The sequence below is a fragment of the Nicotiana sylvestris genome, chromosome 12 (assembly GCF_000393655.2).
Source record: "Nicotiana sylvestris chromosome 12, ASM39365v2, whole genome shotgun sequence".
NCBI classification, from domain to species: domain Eukaryota; kingdom Viridiplantae; phylum Streptophyta; class Magnoliopsida; order Solanales; family Solanaceae; genus Nicotiana; species Nicotiana sylvestris.
The window spans coordinates 17,206,941-17,225,301 of NC_091068.1; the positions used below are offsets into that span (position 1 = coordinate 17,206,941).

The 18,361-nt window shown below is 37.4% G+C and overlaps 2 protein-coding genes across 2 annotated transcripts; one reads left to right on the forward strand and one right to left on the reverse strand.

Annotated features, from left to right (window-relative positions):
- Positions 1–9,544: 9,544 nt before the first annotated feature.
- On the reverse strand, positions 9,545–10,441 carry LOC138882731 (uncharacterized). The gene has a single exon (XM_070163357.1). The coding sequence runs from the start codon at positions 10,439–10,441 to the stop codon at positions 9,545–9,547; it is 897 nt and encodes a 298-aa protein (XP_070019458.1).
- A 2,970-nt stretch (positions 10,442–13,411) lies between these two features.
- Positions 13,412–15,746, forward strand: LOC104247594 (B3 domain-containing protein REM10-like). Its single transcript, XM_009803648.2, has 6 exons — positions 13,412–13,477; positions 13,717–14,029; positions 14,431–14,510; positions 14,613–14,844; positions 15,387–15,478; positions 15,618–15,746. Exons 1-6 carry the CDS (start codon positions 13,412–13,414, stop codon positions 15,744–15,746), a joined length of 912 nt encoding a protein of 303 aa, XP_009801950.2.
- Positions 15,747–18,361: the final 2,615 nt, after the last annotated feature.

The following is an 18,361-nucleotide window of genomic DNA, read 5'->3' on the forward strand; positions in this document are numbered from 1 at the left end:
GGATGAGTAGGGGTAGAGCGACTGGGCCGGACGAGATCCCGGCGGAATTCTGGAAGAGAGTGGGTAAGGAAGGCTTGGAATGGCTTGCTAGGTTGTTTAACGTCATTTTTAGGACGAAGAAGATGCCCGAAGAGTGGAGGCGGAGTATGATGATCCCGTTGTACAACAACAAGGGGAATGTCCAAAACTGCAACAACTATATGAGTATCAAGTTTTTAAGCCACACGATGAAAGTGTGGGAGAGGGTGATTGAAGGGAGGTTGAGGAGGTGTGTATCCATTTCCGAGAACCAGTTTGGTTTCATGCCGGGACGGTCGACTACTGAGGCCATTCACATTATGAGAGGATTGATGGAGCAGTATAGGGCAGTGAAGAAGGATTTGCATATGGTGTTCATTAACCTGGAGAAAGCCTATGACAAAGTCCCGGCAGTTTCTATGGAGATGTTTGGAGGTTAGAGGACGGGGTTGCATCAGGGATCAACACTTTGCCTGTTTTTGTTTTCCCTGGCTATGGATTCTTTGACGCGACACATTCAAGGGAAGGTGCCTTGGTGCTTGTTATTTGTGGATGACGTAGTCCTGATTGATGAGACGCGAGGTGGCGTTAACGAGAGGTTGGAGGTCTAGAGACATACTCTGGAATTTAAGGGTTTCAAATTGAGCAGGACCAAGATGGAGTACTTGGAGTGCAAGTTCAACGGTGTTACCCAAGAGGCGGACGGGGATGTGAGACTCGATACACAAGTCATTCTCAGGAGAGAGAGTTTCAAGTATCTGGGGTCTATAATTCAGAAGGATGGGGAGATAGATGAGGATGTCATACACCATATCGAAGCAGGGTGGAAGAAGTGGAGGCTCACTTTCGGTGTCTTGTGTGATAAGGATGTACCGTTGAGACTTAATGGTAAGTTCTACAAGGTAGTGGTTAGACCGACTATGTTGTATGAGGTAGAGTGTTGGCCAGTCAAAAACTCCTATGTCCAGCAGATGAAAGTATTGAAAATGAGGATGTTGAGATGGATGTGTGGGCATACTAGGTTTGATAGAATCATGAAAGATGTTATTCGAGACACGGTGGGAGTGGCCCCTGTGGAGGCAAAGATGTGTGAGGCGAGGTTAAGATGGTTCAGGTATGTTAAGAAGAGAAGCACAGATGCCCCAGTCAGGAGATGTGAAAGGTTGGACTTGGGAGGTGAGAGGAGGGGTAGAGGTAGGCTAAAGAAGTCTTGGGGAGAGGTGATCAGGCGAGACATGACGCAGCTTGAGCTAACCGTGGACATGACCCTAGATAGAAGGGTGTGGAGGTTGAAGATTAGGGTAGAAGGTTAGTAGGTAGTCGTGCGTTTCCCTTTGTCTTCTCTAGTTCGATAGTATTAGTGCTAGTACGATACCCTTTTTTCCTTAGTTTGCTATATTCACATGTCTTGTTCCGTTATTACTTGACATCGGTAATTCCGTAGTTTGCTAGCAGTACTTCGTTCATATTCTCGTTTGTTGTCTTGGATTTAGTTTTCTAAATATATTATCTTGATATTACTTGTTATCGGTACCTCTTTCATATTCTCTGTTGCTATCTTCGATTTAGTTTTCTAATTATTTGTCTTGCTATTACTTGCTATCAGGGTTTATTTCACCTTCTTTAGCCGAGGGTCTATCAGAAATAGTCTCTTTGCCCTTCTAGGATAGGGGTAAGGCTGTGTATATCCTACCCGACCCCACTTGTGGGATTATACTGGGTGGTTGTTGTTGTTGTCCTATTTTTAATGTCGTTGATTTCATTTTTATAATTATGAAACTTTAGTCCTATAATTCTATTTTTGTTATGAATAGAATTCTATTTAGAGTGAATGTCTATCTTGTAGAGAGTTTTACTTTGTGGCTAAGTCATTTTTCCCCTATAAATAAAGGGGTCTTACCCCATTGTAAATCATCCCAAAATTCAATAAGAATTTTCTCTCTCTCTTTCTCTGCAATATTGTTCTTCTTCTTTTATTGTTTTATAACACATTATCAGCATGAGAGTCTACCGTCTCAAGAAGATTAAGGTACAACTTTTTTTCTCTTTTAATTATGACTGATATTATGAAAAGAAAGTTCGTTGCCCTTGAAATTTCGGGCAAGAACTATATGACATGAGTGTTGGATACTGAAATCCATTTAGATGCAATGAGTCTTGGAGATGCCATTAAAGACAAAACTAAAGTATCCACCCAAGATTGTGCTAAGGCCTTGATTTTCTTGCGCCATCACCTTGATGAATGGTTGAAAATAGAATATCTCACAGTCAAAGATCCACTTGTTTTGTGGAATGGCTTAAAGGAAAGATATGACAACTTAAAATTGGTCACTCTTCCACAAGCACGATATGATTGGGCTCATCTGAGGTTCCAAGACTTTAAGTCTGTTTCTGAATATAATTCTGCAATGTTCAGAATTACTTCTAAATTGAAACTCTGTGGAGATACTATCACTGATTATGATACGTTTGAAAAAACGTTCACAACGTTTCATGCCTCCAATATGGTCTTGCAACAACAATACAGAGAGAAAGGCTTAAAAAAGTACCCTGAGTTGATTTCTCTTCTCCTTGTGGCTGAGCGAAACAATGACTTGCTCATGAGAAATCACGAAAATCGACCCACTGGGTCTACACCATTGCCTGAAGTGGATGAGGTGTATTCCCATTATGTTAAGCGTGGAAAGGGTCGTGGCCCTATTCGTAGTCGTGGTCGTGGTCGTGGCCGTGGCCGTGGACAAGGAAGAAATATTCCTGGTGTTGATCACCCCCCAAAGAAAAATAACCACCAAAAGTGGAAAGGGAAAGATGAGAAACCAAAGGCAAATGGTACAGAAACCGATTGTTATCGTTGCGGTGGAAAAGGCCATTGGGCAAATAATTGTCGTGTACCAAGACATTTGGTTGAGCTTTATCAAGCATCTCTAGAGAACAAAGGCCCTGAAGCTAATTTTGTCTCTGACAATGATTTTGACATCACCCACTTGGATGTGGCAGACTTCTTTGAGCACCCTGATGGGAAAATAGACCACTTGATCGGTGATGGATCCGTGATTAAAGATGATTGAGTAGTTTAATTTTTATTTTTGCCTATTCATAGTAGTTAGTGAATAAATATCATGTAATCATAGTTCTTTACATGAGTAGTAGTCATTAGTTTTATTTATTTTATAAAATTGTGTTAGTTCGTTTTGATTAAATGTAGTTCTAGTATTCGTTGCAAATGATGTTTCAATTTATTTAGTCTTCAATGATTAATATATTATTTGTTAAAGTAATTGTGATATGAAAAAAAAATCAGTTACTGGAGTTGAACAATAGAAGTTAGTTCTGCCTTGTTAAAGTAAGTCTTTTGAAAGTTAGTTCTGCTTATTTATTTTTATCGAGGAACGAAAAAAAGAATCTAGCGAAAACCGGAACTTACAGATGTAAGATATACGATAGCAACTCAATTAGTGAATTACTACCCTTGTTATCAATTATGTATAATTGATTATGTGTATAAATTAATAGAAAAAAAATTCACAATTGTCCAAGTAGATGCTTTCTCTTTTTTTGATTGTTAAGGTATAAGGCGTCAATCTACATAACTCGACCATGTGAATTTTCGTAATGGTCACGCTAATTTTATTTATTTATTTTCACTTCATTTCATAGTCCTGATTTTGGAAGTTTAGGCTTATTGAAATTATGTGAGATAAAAGAACAACAATGAACAAGCCGATTGTAATTCGGAAAAATATGCTGCACTTTTAATAGTTGTGTTCAAGCAAATTGTTTGTAAGCCTAGTTTATTTCTCTGAAAATACTAATGTTTATTCGTATATTTGTTTTGCATGTAAAACAATGGGAAGAAAATATGGATATTCCACAAAGCAAACTTGGATCAAAGTTCAATTGTAAAAATATTTGTTTAATTGATTCATGTATGACACATACAATATTCAAAGAGAAGAAATATTTCTCTCATTTAAATATGTGTAAGGCAGATGTTACTACAATTTCTGGTAGTAGTAAATTAATTGAAGGCTCTGGAAGAGCTACTATAACTCTGCCTAAGGGAACAATACTTATCATAAAGAATGCAATGTTCTCCTCCAAGTCCAAGAGGAACTTGTTGAGTTTTAAAGATATCCGTCGAAATGGATATCATATTGAGACAATAGATGAGAATAATCTTGAATATCTCATCATTACCAAGAATGTCTCTGGCCAAAAGAGGGTTATTGAGAAGTTCTCATCTTTATCTTGTGGCATGTATTGGACAAGAATTAGTGCAATTGAGGCACATTCTATTGTAAACCAAAAGGTTACTGATTCCAATACTTTTGTACTTTGGCATGATCGATTGGGACACCCTGGATCGATTATGATGAGACGAATTATAGAAAACTCAAATAGGCATCCGTTAAAGAATTTAAAGATTCTTTTAAATGATGAATTTTCTTGCACTTCTTGTTATCAAGGCAAGTTAATTATTAGACCATCACCAACAAAGGTTGGAATTGAGTCCCCTGCGTTTTTGGAACGTATACAAGGGGACATTTGTGGATCTATTCACCTACCTAGTGGGTCGTTTAGATATTTTATGGTCTTAATAGATGCATCTTTTAGATGGTCCCATGTGTGCCTATTGTCATCTCACAACCTCGCATTTGCAAAATTAATGGCACAAATAATTCGATTACGGGCACAATTTCCCGATAATCCAGTTAAGTCTATTAGACTTGATAATACTACTGAGTTATCCCAAACATTTAATGATTATTGCTTATCAATTGGGATAAAAGTGGAACATCTAGCTCATGTTCACACTCAAAATGGTCGTGCAGAGTCGTTAATTAAACGTCTGTAATTGATAGCAAGACCGTTACTCATGAAAACGAGACTGCCAACTTTTGTTTGGGGTCATGCCATTTTGCATGCAGCAATGCTAGTTCGTCTCAGACTGACAAATTATCATAAATATTCCCCATTGCAACTAGTTTTGGGTCATGAACCTAATATATCCCATTTAAGAATTTTTGGATGCGCAGTATATGTGCCTGTAGCACCGCCACATCGCACCAAAATGGGTCCGTAAAGAAGGTTAGGAATATATGTTGGGTTTGAATCGCCTTCCATCATTCGCTACCTAGAAACATTGACGGGGGATTTGTTTACTGCACGATTTACAGACTGTCGATTCGATGAGACACTTTTCCCAAAATTAGGGGGAGAAGTTGGTGAAACCAAACGAGAAATTTTCTGAAAAAATCCATCATTATCTCATCTTGATCCACGTGCTACTATTTGTGAAAAAGAGGTGCAAAAGATTATCTTTTTGCAAAGAATCGCAAATTAAATGCCAGACGCATTTACGGATTTGAAAAGGATGTTTCAATCCATATTGATGTCCCTATTGGATAATCTTCTAGTGTCATAGCTAATGAGTCAAAAGCACGCCTAAAACGTGGCAGACCATTAGGTTCCAAGATCGAAATCCTAGAAAAAGGAAAATAAATGATCAAAATGACACTACGAAAGAATCTCATGAAGAAATCCACGATTTAATAAATTCTCAGATTCATGAGGAATCCACTAAGCCCGAGGCTCAAGAAAATAAGGAACTATCAATAAATCCAATCGATATTGAGAAAAAGTTGAATCGAGGGGATATAGTGGTGGATTATGTTTTTGTATATAATGTTGCATCTAGAATTATGCAAGAAAGTGAGGATCTTGAACCTCAATCTGTTTGAGAATGTCGACAAAGACTTGATTGGCCAAAATGGCAAGAAGCAATCCAATCAGAGTTGAACTCACTTGCAAAATGTGAAGTTTTTGGGCCTGTAGTCCAAACACCTAATGGTGTTAAGCCTGTTGGCTATAAATGGGTTTTTGTACGCAAGAGAAATGAGAAAAACGAGGTACAAAGATATAAGGCACGCCTTGTTGCATAAGGATTTTCACAAAGGCTTGATGTCAATTATGAAGAGACATATTCACCCGTTATGGATGCTATAACTTTCCGCTATCTCATTAGTTTTGTTGTCCATGAAAAGGTTGACATGCATTTAATGGATGTGGTTACCGCCTACCTTTATGGCTCACTTGATAATGAGATATATATGAAAATTTCCGATGGATTTAAAATGCCAAACGCAAATAATTTAAAGTCCCGGAAAATGTTTTCAATCAAATTGCAAAGATCGTTGTATGGTCTAAAGCAATCAGGACGAATGTGTATAATCGTCTTAGTGAGTATTTATTAAAGGAAGGCTATATAAATGATGTCATTTGCCCATGTGCTTTTATAAAGAAAACAACATCGGAATTTGTTGTACCTGCCGTATATGTTGATGACATAAACCTTATTGGAACTCCTATAAAACTCCAAAAGGCAATTGATTATTTAAAGAAGGAATTCGAGATGAAAGATCTCAAAAAGACAAAATTATGTCTTGGTTTGCAAATTGAACATTTGGCAAACGGAATATTTATTCATCAATCTGCCTACATAGAAAAGGTACTGAAACGGGTTTACATGGAGGGAGCACATCCAATAAGTACTCCGATGATTGTTCGATCACTTGATGTGAATAAGGATCCATTCCGGCCTCAAGAAGAGAATGAAGAGCTACTTGGTCCTGAAGTACCATATCTTAGTGCAATTGGTGCACTAATGTATCTTGCTAATACTACAAGGTTTGACATAACTTTTTCAGTTAATGTCTTAACAAGATATAGCTCTGCTCCTACAAGGAGACACTGGAATGGAATCAAACACATATTGCGGTATCTAAAAGAGATTACCGATATGGGCTTATTTTATGGCAACAATTACAGTCCCGATCTGGTTGGTTATGATGATGCTGTGTATTTATCTGACCCACACAAGGCTCGGTCTCAAACAGGTTATGTATTTACCTGTGGAGACACTGTCATATTTTGGCGATCGACTAAGCAATCAATTGTGGCTACTTCATCTAATCATGGTGAGATAATTGTTATTCATGAAGCAAGTCGAGAGTGTGTGTAGTTGAGGTCTATAATACATCTTATTCGAGACAAATGTGGTTTGAAATGTGACAAATTGCGCACAATTTTGTATGAAGATAATGCAGCATGCATAGTTCAATTGAATGGAGGATTCATAAAAGAAGATAGGACAAAACACATTTTTACCAAAGTTATTTTTCACACATGATCTTCAAAAGAATGGTGATATCAATGTGCAACAGATTCGTTCAAGTGATAATATGGCTGATTTGTTCACAAAATCTCTACCAATGTCAACCTTCAAGAAGCTAGTGTACAAAATCGGGATGCGAAGGCTCAAGGATGTGAATTGATGCTCTCATCAGGGGGAGTTAATGCGCGTTGCACTCTTTTTCCCTTATAAGGTTTTGTCCCACTGGGTTTTCCTTGCTAGGTTTTTAACGAGGCAACCAAAAGGCGTATTATTAAATATGTGTACTCTTTTTCCTTTTCTAGAATTGTTTTTCCCATTGGGTTTTATTTTAGTTAAGGTTTTAATGAGGCACATTACTTATCGAGTAGACATTCAAGGGAGAGTGTTATGAATAGAATTCTATTTAGAGTGAATGTCTATCTTGTAGAGAGTTTTACTTTGTGGCTAAGTTATTTTTCCCCTATAAATAGAGGGGTCTTACCCAATTGTAAATCATCCCAAAATTCAATAAGAATTTTCTCTCTTTGTCTGCAACATTGTTATTCTTTTTTTATTGTTTTATAACAGTTTTCGTTTAAATCGAATTTTTCACCATATAAATGTGGCGCCGTTAGTCCACACTCATACGTCACCAATTTGCACTACTGCCTCGCTCTTTTTCTAATTTGATGTGCGGTATTCTTAGTGAAGTTCCATTAAGTTAGAGTTGGAACTCGAGATATATGTTTTTAAAGAAATATTTTATTAATGTATTTGGTTTAGTTTTTTTTTTTGTCCAAAAATAGTTTTTTTTGTCAAATTATATTTTTCAAAGTTAAGGTGTTTTCCTAGCTTTCAGAAGAAAAAAGTATTTTTGAGTAGAAGCAGAAAAAAGTAATTTCTCCTAAAAATCATTTTTTTTGAAAAATACTTTTGAGAAAAGTTACACTTAAAAGTATTTTTTAAATATTTGATCAAATACTAATTATTATTCAAAAATATTTTTTAAATTAGTTAATCAAATACTACTTTTGAAAAACCACTTACAAAATTAGCTGATTTTACTGCCTCTCTTGGACTCCCTTTGGAAATTGAATATTGGATTAAGAGCCCGTTTGGATTAGCTAATCTGAAATAGCTGATAAACATTAGGTGCTGAAAAGCATGGTTAGGTTGATTGAGACAGTGAGTATTGATGTAGGAGTTTTGTTGTAAAATAAATATTTTAAAGATAAAATAGTAAAAATTTTGGTTAAACTTAAAATGTTTTTAAGGTAAAAGTTCATAAGATGAGGTAACCAAATTATGATTTTTAGTTTATTTTTTACTTATAAGTGTCAGGCTTATAAGTATTTTTAATTATACCAAAATGCAAATAAGCCAAAAAATATTTGTAAGCTAGTTTAATCAACTTATAAACTTGGCCAAACAAGCTGACGATCCCTCTTTTATGATAAACTCGCCACTGCCCACGCCTATAAGCTGTAAATATTTTGGCCCTTTTTCCTTATTTTTTTCTCTATTGTCGCAATGACTGTGCCATTCACTCTGATTGACGGTGAGCTTACACCTAATCCGACTATTTCTGTTCAACACAATTTCTTGGGATGCTGGAAAATCTGGTATTTGATTGACAGTGCATAGTGATTTTACTGCTTTACATAGGCCACTGACTTGAAAAATCAGAACTAGAGTATTATCCCAATAAGGTATTTAGACATGTACAATGGTTCTAACCAAGGAAAATGCATAAGAATGTGGGCATGAACATTCCGTAAGACCTTTCAAGTTTCATTTACCAAATTGTTGCAACCCTGACTTGAAGTCAAGTTTCAACAAGGGGCGACCCTGCTAATTTTGTGGCCTAAATCCCAACTTTGTGAAAGATTTTTTTTTTTTAATTTTTAATTTATTTATTTATTTGAAGTCTATTTTTCTAGTTTTTCTGAGATACAAAGTTTTAATACAACAATAACAACAACAACAACAATCCAGTGAAATCCCCACTAATGGGTGTAAGGAGGGTAGTGTATACGCAGACCTTACTCCTACCCCGAAGGGGTAGAGAGACTGTTTCCGAAAGACCCTCGGCTCAATAGAACAAAAGGACAAAAGCAGAGAATATTAGTATCACCACAGAAATAATAAGAAAAAAATATGAACGTGAAATCCAGAAGAAAGATGCAAAGTAAAGCGATAGCTTTTAAATACGTCATGCACTGAAATAGTAAGACACAACAATGGCACTAGCTATCTTAGGTAAAAACTCTACCAGACTAGTCTCGCAAAGGTATAAGTAAGGCAAGACTCAACTATCTCCTAACCTACAACCTTAATACTCGACCTCCACAACTTCCTATCAAGTGTCATGTCCTAGGAAATTTGAAGTCTTGCCATATCATGTCTGATCACCTCTCCCCAATACTTCTTAGGCCGCTCTCTACCTCTTCTCGTCCCCTCCACATCTAGCTGCTCGCACCTCCTTACCGGAGCATCTGGACTTCTCCTCTGAACATGCCCGAACCATCTGAGCCTCGCTTCCCGCATCTTTTCCTCGATGGGAGCCACTTGCACCTTCTCCCGAATATCATCATTCCTAATCTTATCCATCCTAGTGTGCCCGCACATCCACCTCAGCATCCTCATTTCTGCTACTTTCATCTTCTGGGTATGTGAGTTCTTAACAAGCCAACACTCAAGCCCATTCATGATTGTCAGTTTAACCACCGCTTTATAGAACTTACCTTTGGGGATCGGTGGCACTCTCTTGTCACACAAGACTCCAGATGCTAACCTCCACTTCATCCATCCTACCCCAATATGATGTGTGACATCCTCGCCGATCTCCCCTCCGCCCTGGATAATCGACCCAAGGTACTTGAAACTTCCTCTACTTGGGATGACCTGTGATTCAAGGCTCACATCCACGCCCACTTCCCCCAGCTCAGCGCTGAACTTATACTCCAGGCATTCCGTCTTCGTCCTGCTCAGCTTGAAACCCTTAGACTCAAGAGCTTGTCTCCAAATCTCTAGCCTCTCGTTAAGACCGGCTCGCGACTCATCAATCAGAACTTTGTTATCGGCGAATAGCATGCACCATGGTACCTCCCATTGAATATGGTGCATTAACGTGTCCATCACCAAGGCGAATAAGAACGAACTGAGTGCAGAACCTTGGTGTAACCTCATTACAACCGGAAAATATTCAGAGTCTCCTCCTACTGTCCTAACCCGAGTCTTAGCCCCATCATACATGTCCTTGATCGCCATAATGTACGGTATCGACACACCTTTTGCCTCCAAGTATCTCCAGAAAACTTATATAGGAACCTTGTCATATGCTTTCTCCAGGTCAATAAACACCATGTGCAGATCCTTCTTCCTCTCTCTATACATTTTCACCAACCTCCGAACAAGGTGTATAGCTTCTGTAGTCGAACGACCCGGCATGAATCCGAGCTGGTTGTCGGATATAGACATTGCCTTCCTCACCCTTGCTTCAACCACCCTCTCCCACACTTTCATGGTATGACTCAGTAATTTGATACCCTATAGTTGTTACAACTCTGGATATCACCTTTGTTCTTATACAATGGAACTACCGTACTCCACCTCCACTCTTATGGCATCCTCTTCGCCTTAAAAATAATATTGAACAACCCAGTCAACCACTACAAACCTGCTCTCCCCACACTCTTCCAAAATTCAACCGGAATCTCGTCTGGACCGGTCGCTTTACCCCTACTCATCTTACGCATAGCTTCTACGACCTCCTCAACCTTGATACACCCACAGTACCAGAGTCACGGTGACTCTCGGAACGTTCTAATTCGTCTAGCACAATATCTTGATCCCCTTCTTCATTAAGAAGTTTATGAAAATAAGTTTGTGATCTTCTCTTAATCTGCGTATCCTCCAACTCTACCATCTTCATCCTTGATGTATCTCAATTGGTCCAAATCTCGAGCTTTTCTCTATCTCAGGTTGGCCAATCGGAATAACTTTTTCTCCCCGCCTCTTTCCCTAGTTCCTCATACATACGAGACCATAAGCCGCAGTTTTAGCCTTCGTGACCTCCAGCTTATCTTCCTTCCTAGGTACCTTATACCTTTCTACGCACGCTCTTATTTCCTCCTCACCTATACTCCCCACTAACTTTAGCTACGCCGCCTTCTTCGCTTCTACTTTACCTTAGACCACTTCATTCCACCACCAGTCTCCTTTGTGCCCATCAGAGATGCCCGTCGAGACCCCTAACACCTCTCTCACAGCCTCATTTATACATTCGGATGTTGCTGACCACATAGTGCTTGCGTCGCCACTTCTCCTCCAAGCTCCCATAGCCGACAACTGCCCCGCCAACTCTTGGGCTTTATCCTTAGTTAAGGCTTCCCACCTAATCCTCGGTCTTCCTCGAGCAGACCTTTTTCTCCTCTTTAACATAATACCAATCTCCATCACCAATAACCTATGCAGTGTCACGAGTATCTCATCCGGAATCACCTTGCAATCCTTGCACAACCCTCTGTCACACCTCCTGATAAGGAGATAGTCAATCTGAGTATTTTCCACCGCATTTTGAAAAGTAACCAAATGCGCCTCTCTCTTCGGGAAGCTAGAGTTCGCAATCACCAACCCAAAAGCCTTAGCGAAGTCCAAAAGTGAGGTACCTCCTCCATTCCTCTCCCCAAAACCGAAGCCTCCACGCACCTCGCCATAACCACCTACGGTCGACCCAATATGACCACTGAAATCCCCTCCTATGAATAGCTGCTCAGCAGGCGGAACGTGGTGCACAATCTCACCTAACCCCTCCTAAAATCGTCGTTTAACCTCCTCATCTAGGCCCGCATGAGGCGCATAGGCGCTAACGATGTTTATGGTGCACTCTCTGACCACCAACTTAATACTCATTAATCTATCATTCACTCGTTTAACCTCAACCACTGACTCTCTAAGTTCCCTATCCACCAAGATACCCACTTCATTCTTACCTCTTTGGACTCCTGAGTACCAAAGCTTATACAAAGTTATTAATAATTTTCTTATAATCAATAACTCCTAATAAGTATTTCTCAATTGATAATACAACTAATCCACTTAACCTTTCTTGAGACATTGTTGATCTTTGGTAAGATTTTATCAATTTTAATTTTGAAAACTTCTTTCAACTGAAGCACCGGTAAAAGGAGTTATTAACATTATTCCATAAGCAATATAGGCATTTGGAAAAGAATCACATCTTTTTATTTGATTGAGTGTATCAATTAAACTGTTATCGTCTAATTGTACTATTTTACTTAATACTTTTAATTTAGAAAATAAATCTAAATCATCAATATCAAATTGATTATTATGCTTTAAGGAACATTTAAGATTAAGTCAATATTTTTTCAAATTTTCATCATCTAGTGATCTTAGTTTTTACCGGCTAAATAGAAAACCAAAAATATTTTTATATGCTTCGAATTGCTCAAATCTATTTTGAGTAAAAAAATAACCTTGTCTACTATGTATAAAAGTAATCAATGGGTAATGTAGGAGAGATATCTATTTTTTTCCCAGGGAATCTTTTGAATTTCCACTGCTTAGCTTTTACTTAGCTCCATCAAATAAAATGTGTATAACCCCTCCTCTAAAGTACTCTTCGAAAGATTTTGAGATTTTATTATCAACATTCTCATCAAATTATTACTTCATATATATCACACGTTTCTTATGAAATTTGGATTCGATATTCATTTCAAGTGCAAATTCCTTGGCAAAAATCTTAGCAGTTGCAAATCCTTCTTCTCTATATTTGTTAAAGAAAGAAATCGAATTTTTTCACTTCACAAAACTTTTTTTTAAAATTATACATAATCTATTAGGTGTAACAAAAAATGCCCCCCCCACTAATGTGGGGCCTAAAAGCCGTCCCTCATTTCAACAACAACAACAAACCCAGTGAAATTCCACATATAGGATATGCGGAGGATAGTGTGTATGCAGTTTTTACCTTTGTCTTAAAAATTCCATATGTAAGGTTTGAGAAAGGTAATATATACGTAATTTTTGCCTCTACCTTGATGAATCTCATATACGGGGTCTAGAGAGTATAATGTGTATGTAGTTCTTAGCCCTACCATGAGAAAGTAAAGAGGTTGTTTTTGGTAGACCGTCGGCTGAAGTCTAAGTTTCAACTACCAATTATATCAAATACAAAACAGAAGCACATAAAAGTACAATTTTTTGGCTGCCATGAAAATTCCTCCAAAGAAACCTCATTTTCTCAAACCTATTCTGCCAGGTTTCAAGCATGATCTTGTAAGTAATCCTTTATTTATAATTCCGTTTTCTGTTATTATATGTATTAATTATGTGTGTGTATGCATGGTGGAAGAATTTATCCCATAAAAGGAAAACACTCAAAAATCATAACCATAGTGCATGTGCATATGATCATTTTTTATTGTTTAACTGAGTAGATATTACAATTTCATGCCCTAAACAAACCAGCATACTGATTTGAAACAGCGTTACCCTAAGTTTATGTTGTATTGCAGAAAATTCCTATAGGTTTCTTGAAGTATCTGAAGGGGTGCGACCATATTGAACATGCAATACTAAAAAGGGACGGTAAGAAGTGGCTGGTGAAGGTGAACGGCCGTCGATTCGGAGATGGTTGGGCAGAATTTGCGGAGGAGCATGATTTGCAATTGGGAGATATGTTGGTGTTTAGACATGAAGGTAATATGGAGTTTGAGGTAATCATATTTGATTCAAGTCAATGTGATAGAGAATATGCAGAGTATGTGCAACAAGAAGAAGGAGAAGTCCATACTGTTGAAGAGACTTCCAAGAATTTTGAATTTAAAGGTAATTAAGATCTTTATAGTCCATTAGTTGTTCTTGATGTATTTCCAAGTTAATTCCCTTAACTTATAGTAATATGTTTTAATTTATTTAAATGAAGAGTTAGCCAAAAGTTGTCTCTCTCCTGTGACCTATAGGCCACAGATTCAAGCCGCGTAAGCAGCCACTAATGCTTACATTACGGTAGACTGTCTACATCACACCCTTGTTATGCGGCCCTTTCCCGGACCCTGCTTGAAAGCGGGATACCTTGTGCACGGGGCTGTTCTATTTTGAAAAGTTAGCTAAAAGATGGGATGGATGTTTAGATGATATTCATGTTTTATTTTAAATTATTTTGTCATATTTAATTTCTTGATATGGATTTGTCTAAAATTAACAATGCAAGACTTTTCCCAATGCAGATGCTGCTATTCACAACTCTGTTGGTCAATCATATTTTATATGCACTGTTAAACCATATTGCCTTACAAATGGTTTCTTGGTTAGCCTTTTCCCCTCTTTGTTTATTGGAGTTTTTTTTGCATTGAAAATATGAAGCATATGAATGTTTGATGATATGTGCAAATGGTTATAAACATTTCAGCGCATTCCTAAAGAATTTGCACTGGCGAATGGTCTCACCAACAAGAAATGCAATGTGATTATCAGAGATGAAAGACAAAGGTCATGGAATTTAAAGCTAACTACCTATGGTTCTCAAGTCTATATGGGAGGCAGATGGAGTGAATTCCGTGCTGCAAATGACATAAAGGTGGGAAATCATATAATGTTTGAGGTTGTTACTAATGGAGAACAACCAGTGTGGAAATTTCATGGTATGTTTTCTGATTTAAGAAACCTCAACCATCTTTATACTTATATACACCAAGAAATTTATATTTGTGTTTGACTGTTCAAAACTGTAAAATGAATATTATTCATAAACAACTACAGTTTTCAAAAGTTGCCCAACCAAACAGTTGGAAAATGATTTATGAAACATAAAATGTTTCCTATAAGTAGAATACATTTGGTTGGAATTATTTCAGTTGTACCATGAGGAGTCTAAGTTACAAACCCCACTTCGTAATACAATAGTGTTTTAATGCGTTACATAACATTGTCCTTTCTTTTATAGGGTTCTCTTTTAGTTGCTTATGCTTGTTATAAGAAGTGTACTTCATTTTCAAGTGTCATAAATCATAGTAAAGGGGCAGTTTGCTCTATTTATTCACTCAAGTTTATATATTGAGTGTTCTAAAGGTTCTGGCTCAGCTTCCATGAGGATAAAGTTTCATATTTTGATATTTTAATTTGTGATCTCTTTGTCATATTTAGTTTATTAATATGGTTTTGCATGTAATTAACCGTGTAACAGGCAAACCAAACCCCAACATCAAGTCATCAAGCAAGGCATTAACGCATTTTGTATGCACTATTAGACCCTATTGCCTTTCAAATGATCTCTTGGTAAGTCTTTGCTTAGGCTAAAGTAATCATGTGTAGCATTTTCTTCTTTTCTATTTGTTTTGGTATTATTTTTGGTGACAATATGTAGAGCTTAATAATTGTTTTGATAATTTGTTCAAATGGTTATGCAAAATTTCAGTGCATCCCTAAACAATTTGCATTGACAAATGGTCTCATCAACAAGAAATGTGATTTGATTGTTAGAGATGAAAGACAAAGGTCGTGGAATTTAAGGTTACGTTTCTTTTGGTACTGGCGCATGTATTAATGGCGGATGGCACGAATTCCGTGATACAAATTGCCTAGAGGAGGGAGATCACGTAGTGTTTGAGATTGTTACTAATGGAGAGAAACCAATATGGCAATTTCATCATAAGTTATCTCATTTAAGCAGCCTCTTACATATTTTTTCTATCATCCGATTAACACAGAAACTATAACTCTGTTTAGACAATCATTTATGGGCACTCTAAACATGCTTTTAGCTTAATTCAACTTCAAACCTAAGTCATTAAAGTTCTTTTTTTTCTCCTTTTTATCAAGTAAATGAAGTTTCATTAAAAATGCTTCAAGAAGATGCTGAATATTACAGAAGTGAGCAAAATTTCAGTGAGCTCCTCTACAATGATGTCCTATATGTATTATAAAGAGCTAACAAAGTCAAAAAGTTAAGTATAGTTATTTATACTATGAAGCCTACACTAGCAAAAAAGGTTTATAATGCATCTAGTTTTCGGCGCATATGTGGGAGTTAATACTCCATTAAAGCATCTGCGATTTCTTTCAGTTTATATACTCCAACCGGGGGAAGTCACCTTTTGCTAAGGGCCGAGATATTATGAAGTCTTTTACTGTGTAATAAGTAAAACTAGTAAATTTGTTCGCGCTTCGTGCGGTTATTAAAGAAAAATAAATACGACTAAATAATAATAATAATTATTATATATAAGATCAATCAATTTTTACCTTGGTAATTATTCGAAGAACTTGATGTGCATGCTGTATAATCTTTTTATACACGGTAGGAATCACATATGATAAAAGATAATTGCATTTTAAAGATATGAGCATATGTAAACTACATTAATTAGTACAAAAATTGAAAAGGTTAATAGTGGTACCTTTTACCAAATCATATCGTGTATTACATAGGTTCCCTAGCTCTGGAATGTCGATAAACATGCCTCCAATCCTCGTGCTAATGTTCAGCAGGTTTGCCCGCCTGTTGATAACACGATGTGAAAAGGTGATTGTTGACTTTTTCAATATCTTTTCATGATCATGCACTCATCAGTTTTTGGAATTGTGAGCACGTGATTTTTATCTACACGACAATTGCTCCAAAAGAAATCGAAAAATAAAAAACAAATGGTTTTGTTGTACAACTTTTTGGAATTTGCGTGACATTTTTGGTAGTTATTTGTAGTTTTGTCTCTGATTGTTTTAGTTTTATCAAATAAATATATAAAAAAATATATGTCGCGTGTAAGTTTAGGATATCGTTCTACTATTAGAAATTAATCAAACCATAATTTGGTTTTAAGGAAAATCACAAAAATATGTATCTTTTATTCTATTTGTTGTCATTGAGTGATTTTATTTTAATTAAATGTTTAATGTGTGTGCTAATTGTTGTTTAAATAGTAACTAATATTTGTATAAGTTTTATTTTTATTTTACAACTTAGTTAGGATTTTTGTTTAAATTAGAAATTAAAAGAAGGAAAAGAAAAGAGTTCAAAATTGAAGAAAATCTGGAATTGGGCTCAAATTTGAGACCAAGAAATCAGGCCCAATAATGGCCTGACCCAGTCCGGTCCCTGATCCCTACAGCCTCACCAAACGGCGTCGTTTAGTGCTAGTCAAATCTGGACCTTTGATTTAAACAAATCTAACGGTCCAATGCAACCCCTCATTAAACCAAACGACGCCGTGTAGGATATGCAATCAGAACCGTTCATCTCCCTTGATCCCACGGTGTTAAACGCCCCTCATGGACCGACCCGTTCCCATTTCAGACCGACCCAGTCCCACGTTTTAAACCACACGACACCGTTTCCCATTGACGAAAGGTTCCTGGCCATTTATCCCACTCGATTCAACGACCAGGATCAAACAACCCACCCCGTATATAATCCCTCATCCCTTACCCCCACGCCCCCTAAGCCAGACCCCCCCTTCCTTTAGGTCGTTTCCCTCACCAGACCCAAACCCCACGAAACCCTAGCGCCGCCCCCCTTTCCCTTCACCGTAAACCTGGCGGCAACAACGCCGGTGACCCCCAGACTAACACCCCTAGGCCACCTCGACCCCCTGAACACAGATCTACTAACCGTAGGTCTCGAATCTTCCCCCACCATCTCGAATCTTCATTTGAAGATTCGAGCCGGACCCCAACCCATGCCAAACCCCCCCAAATCCATGACAGGCACTCCCCTGACCTCCCTCATGACCAAACCAGGCTTGGTTTGGTCCGAATCTAACCAGAAAAACTTGAATCCCAAATCTACCCTAGGAACCCTAGAAGTCCAGAATCCGAGTTTTTGTCCGTTTAAACAAGAAGTTTGAGGTCTAATAGATTTTAATCGAAGTATTCTCAGTTGAGAACACTTCGATTAAAGTCCGTTCAACCCCAAAAGAGGTTCGAGTCAAAATCCGAGACATGGTCATCTGATTTTCAATTCTTTAAGGTATTTTCTTCTTCTTTTCCTTGCCAGTTCATGTTGTTTGTTTTTCTCAATGTTTGTTCATGTGTTTAAATGTCATTTCGATTTGTTTTTATTTTGTGTCGACTTTTCTGTCCACTTTGCCCGGATCTTTCATTTGGTCGAGTTTTTCTTCATTTACTAATTGGGTGTATGGTTGTAAACTATACAACTGACTG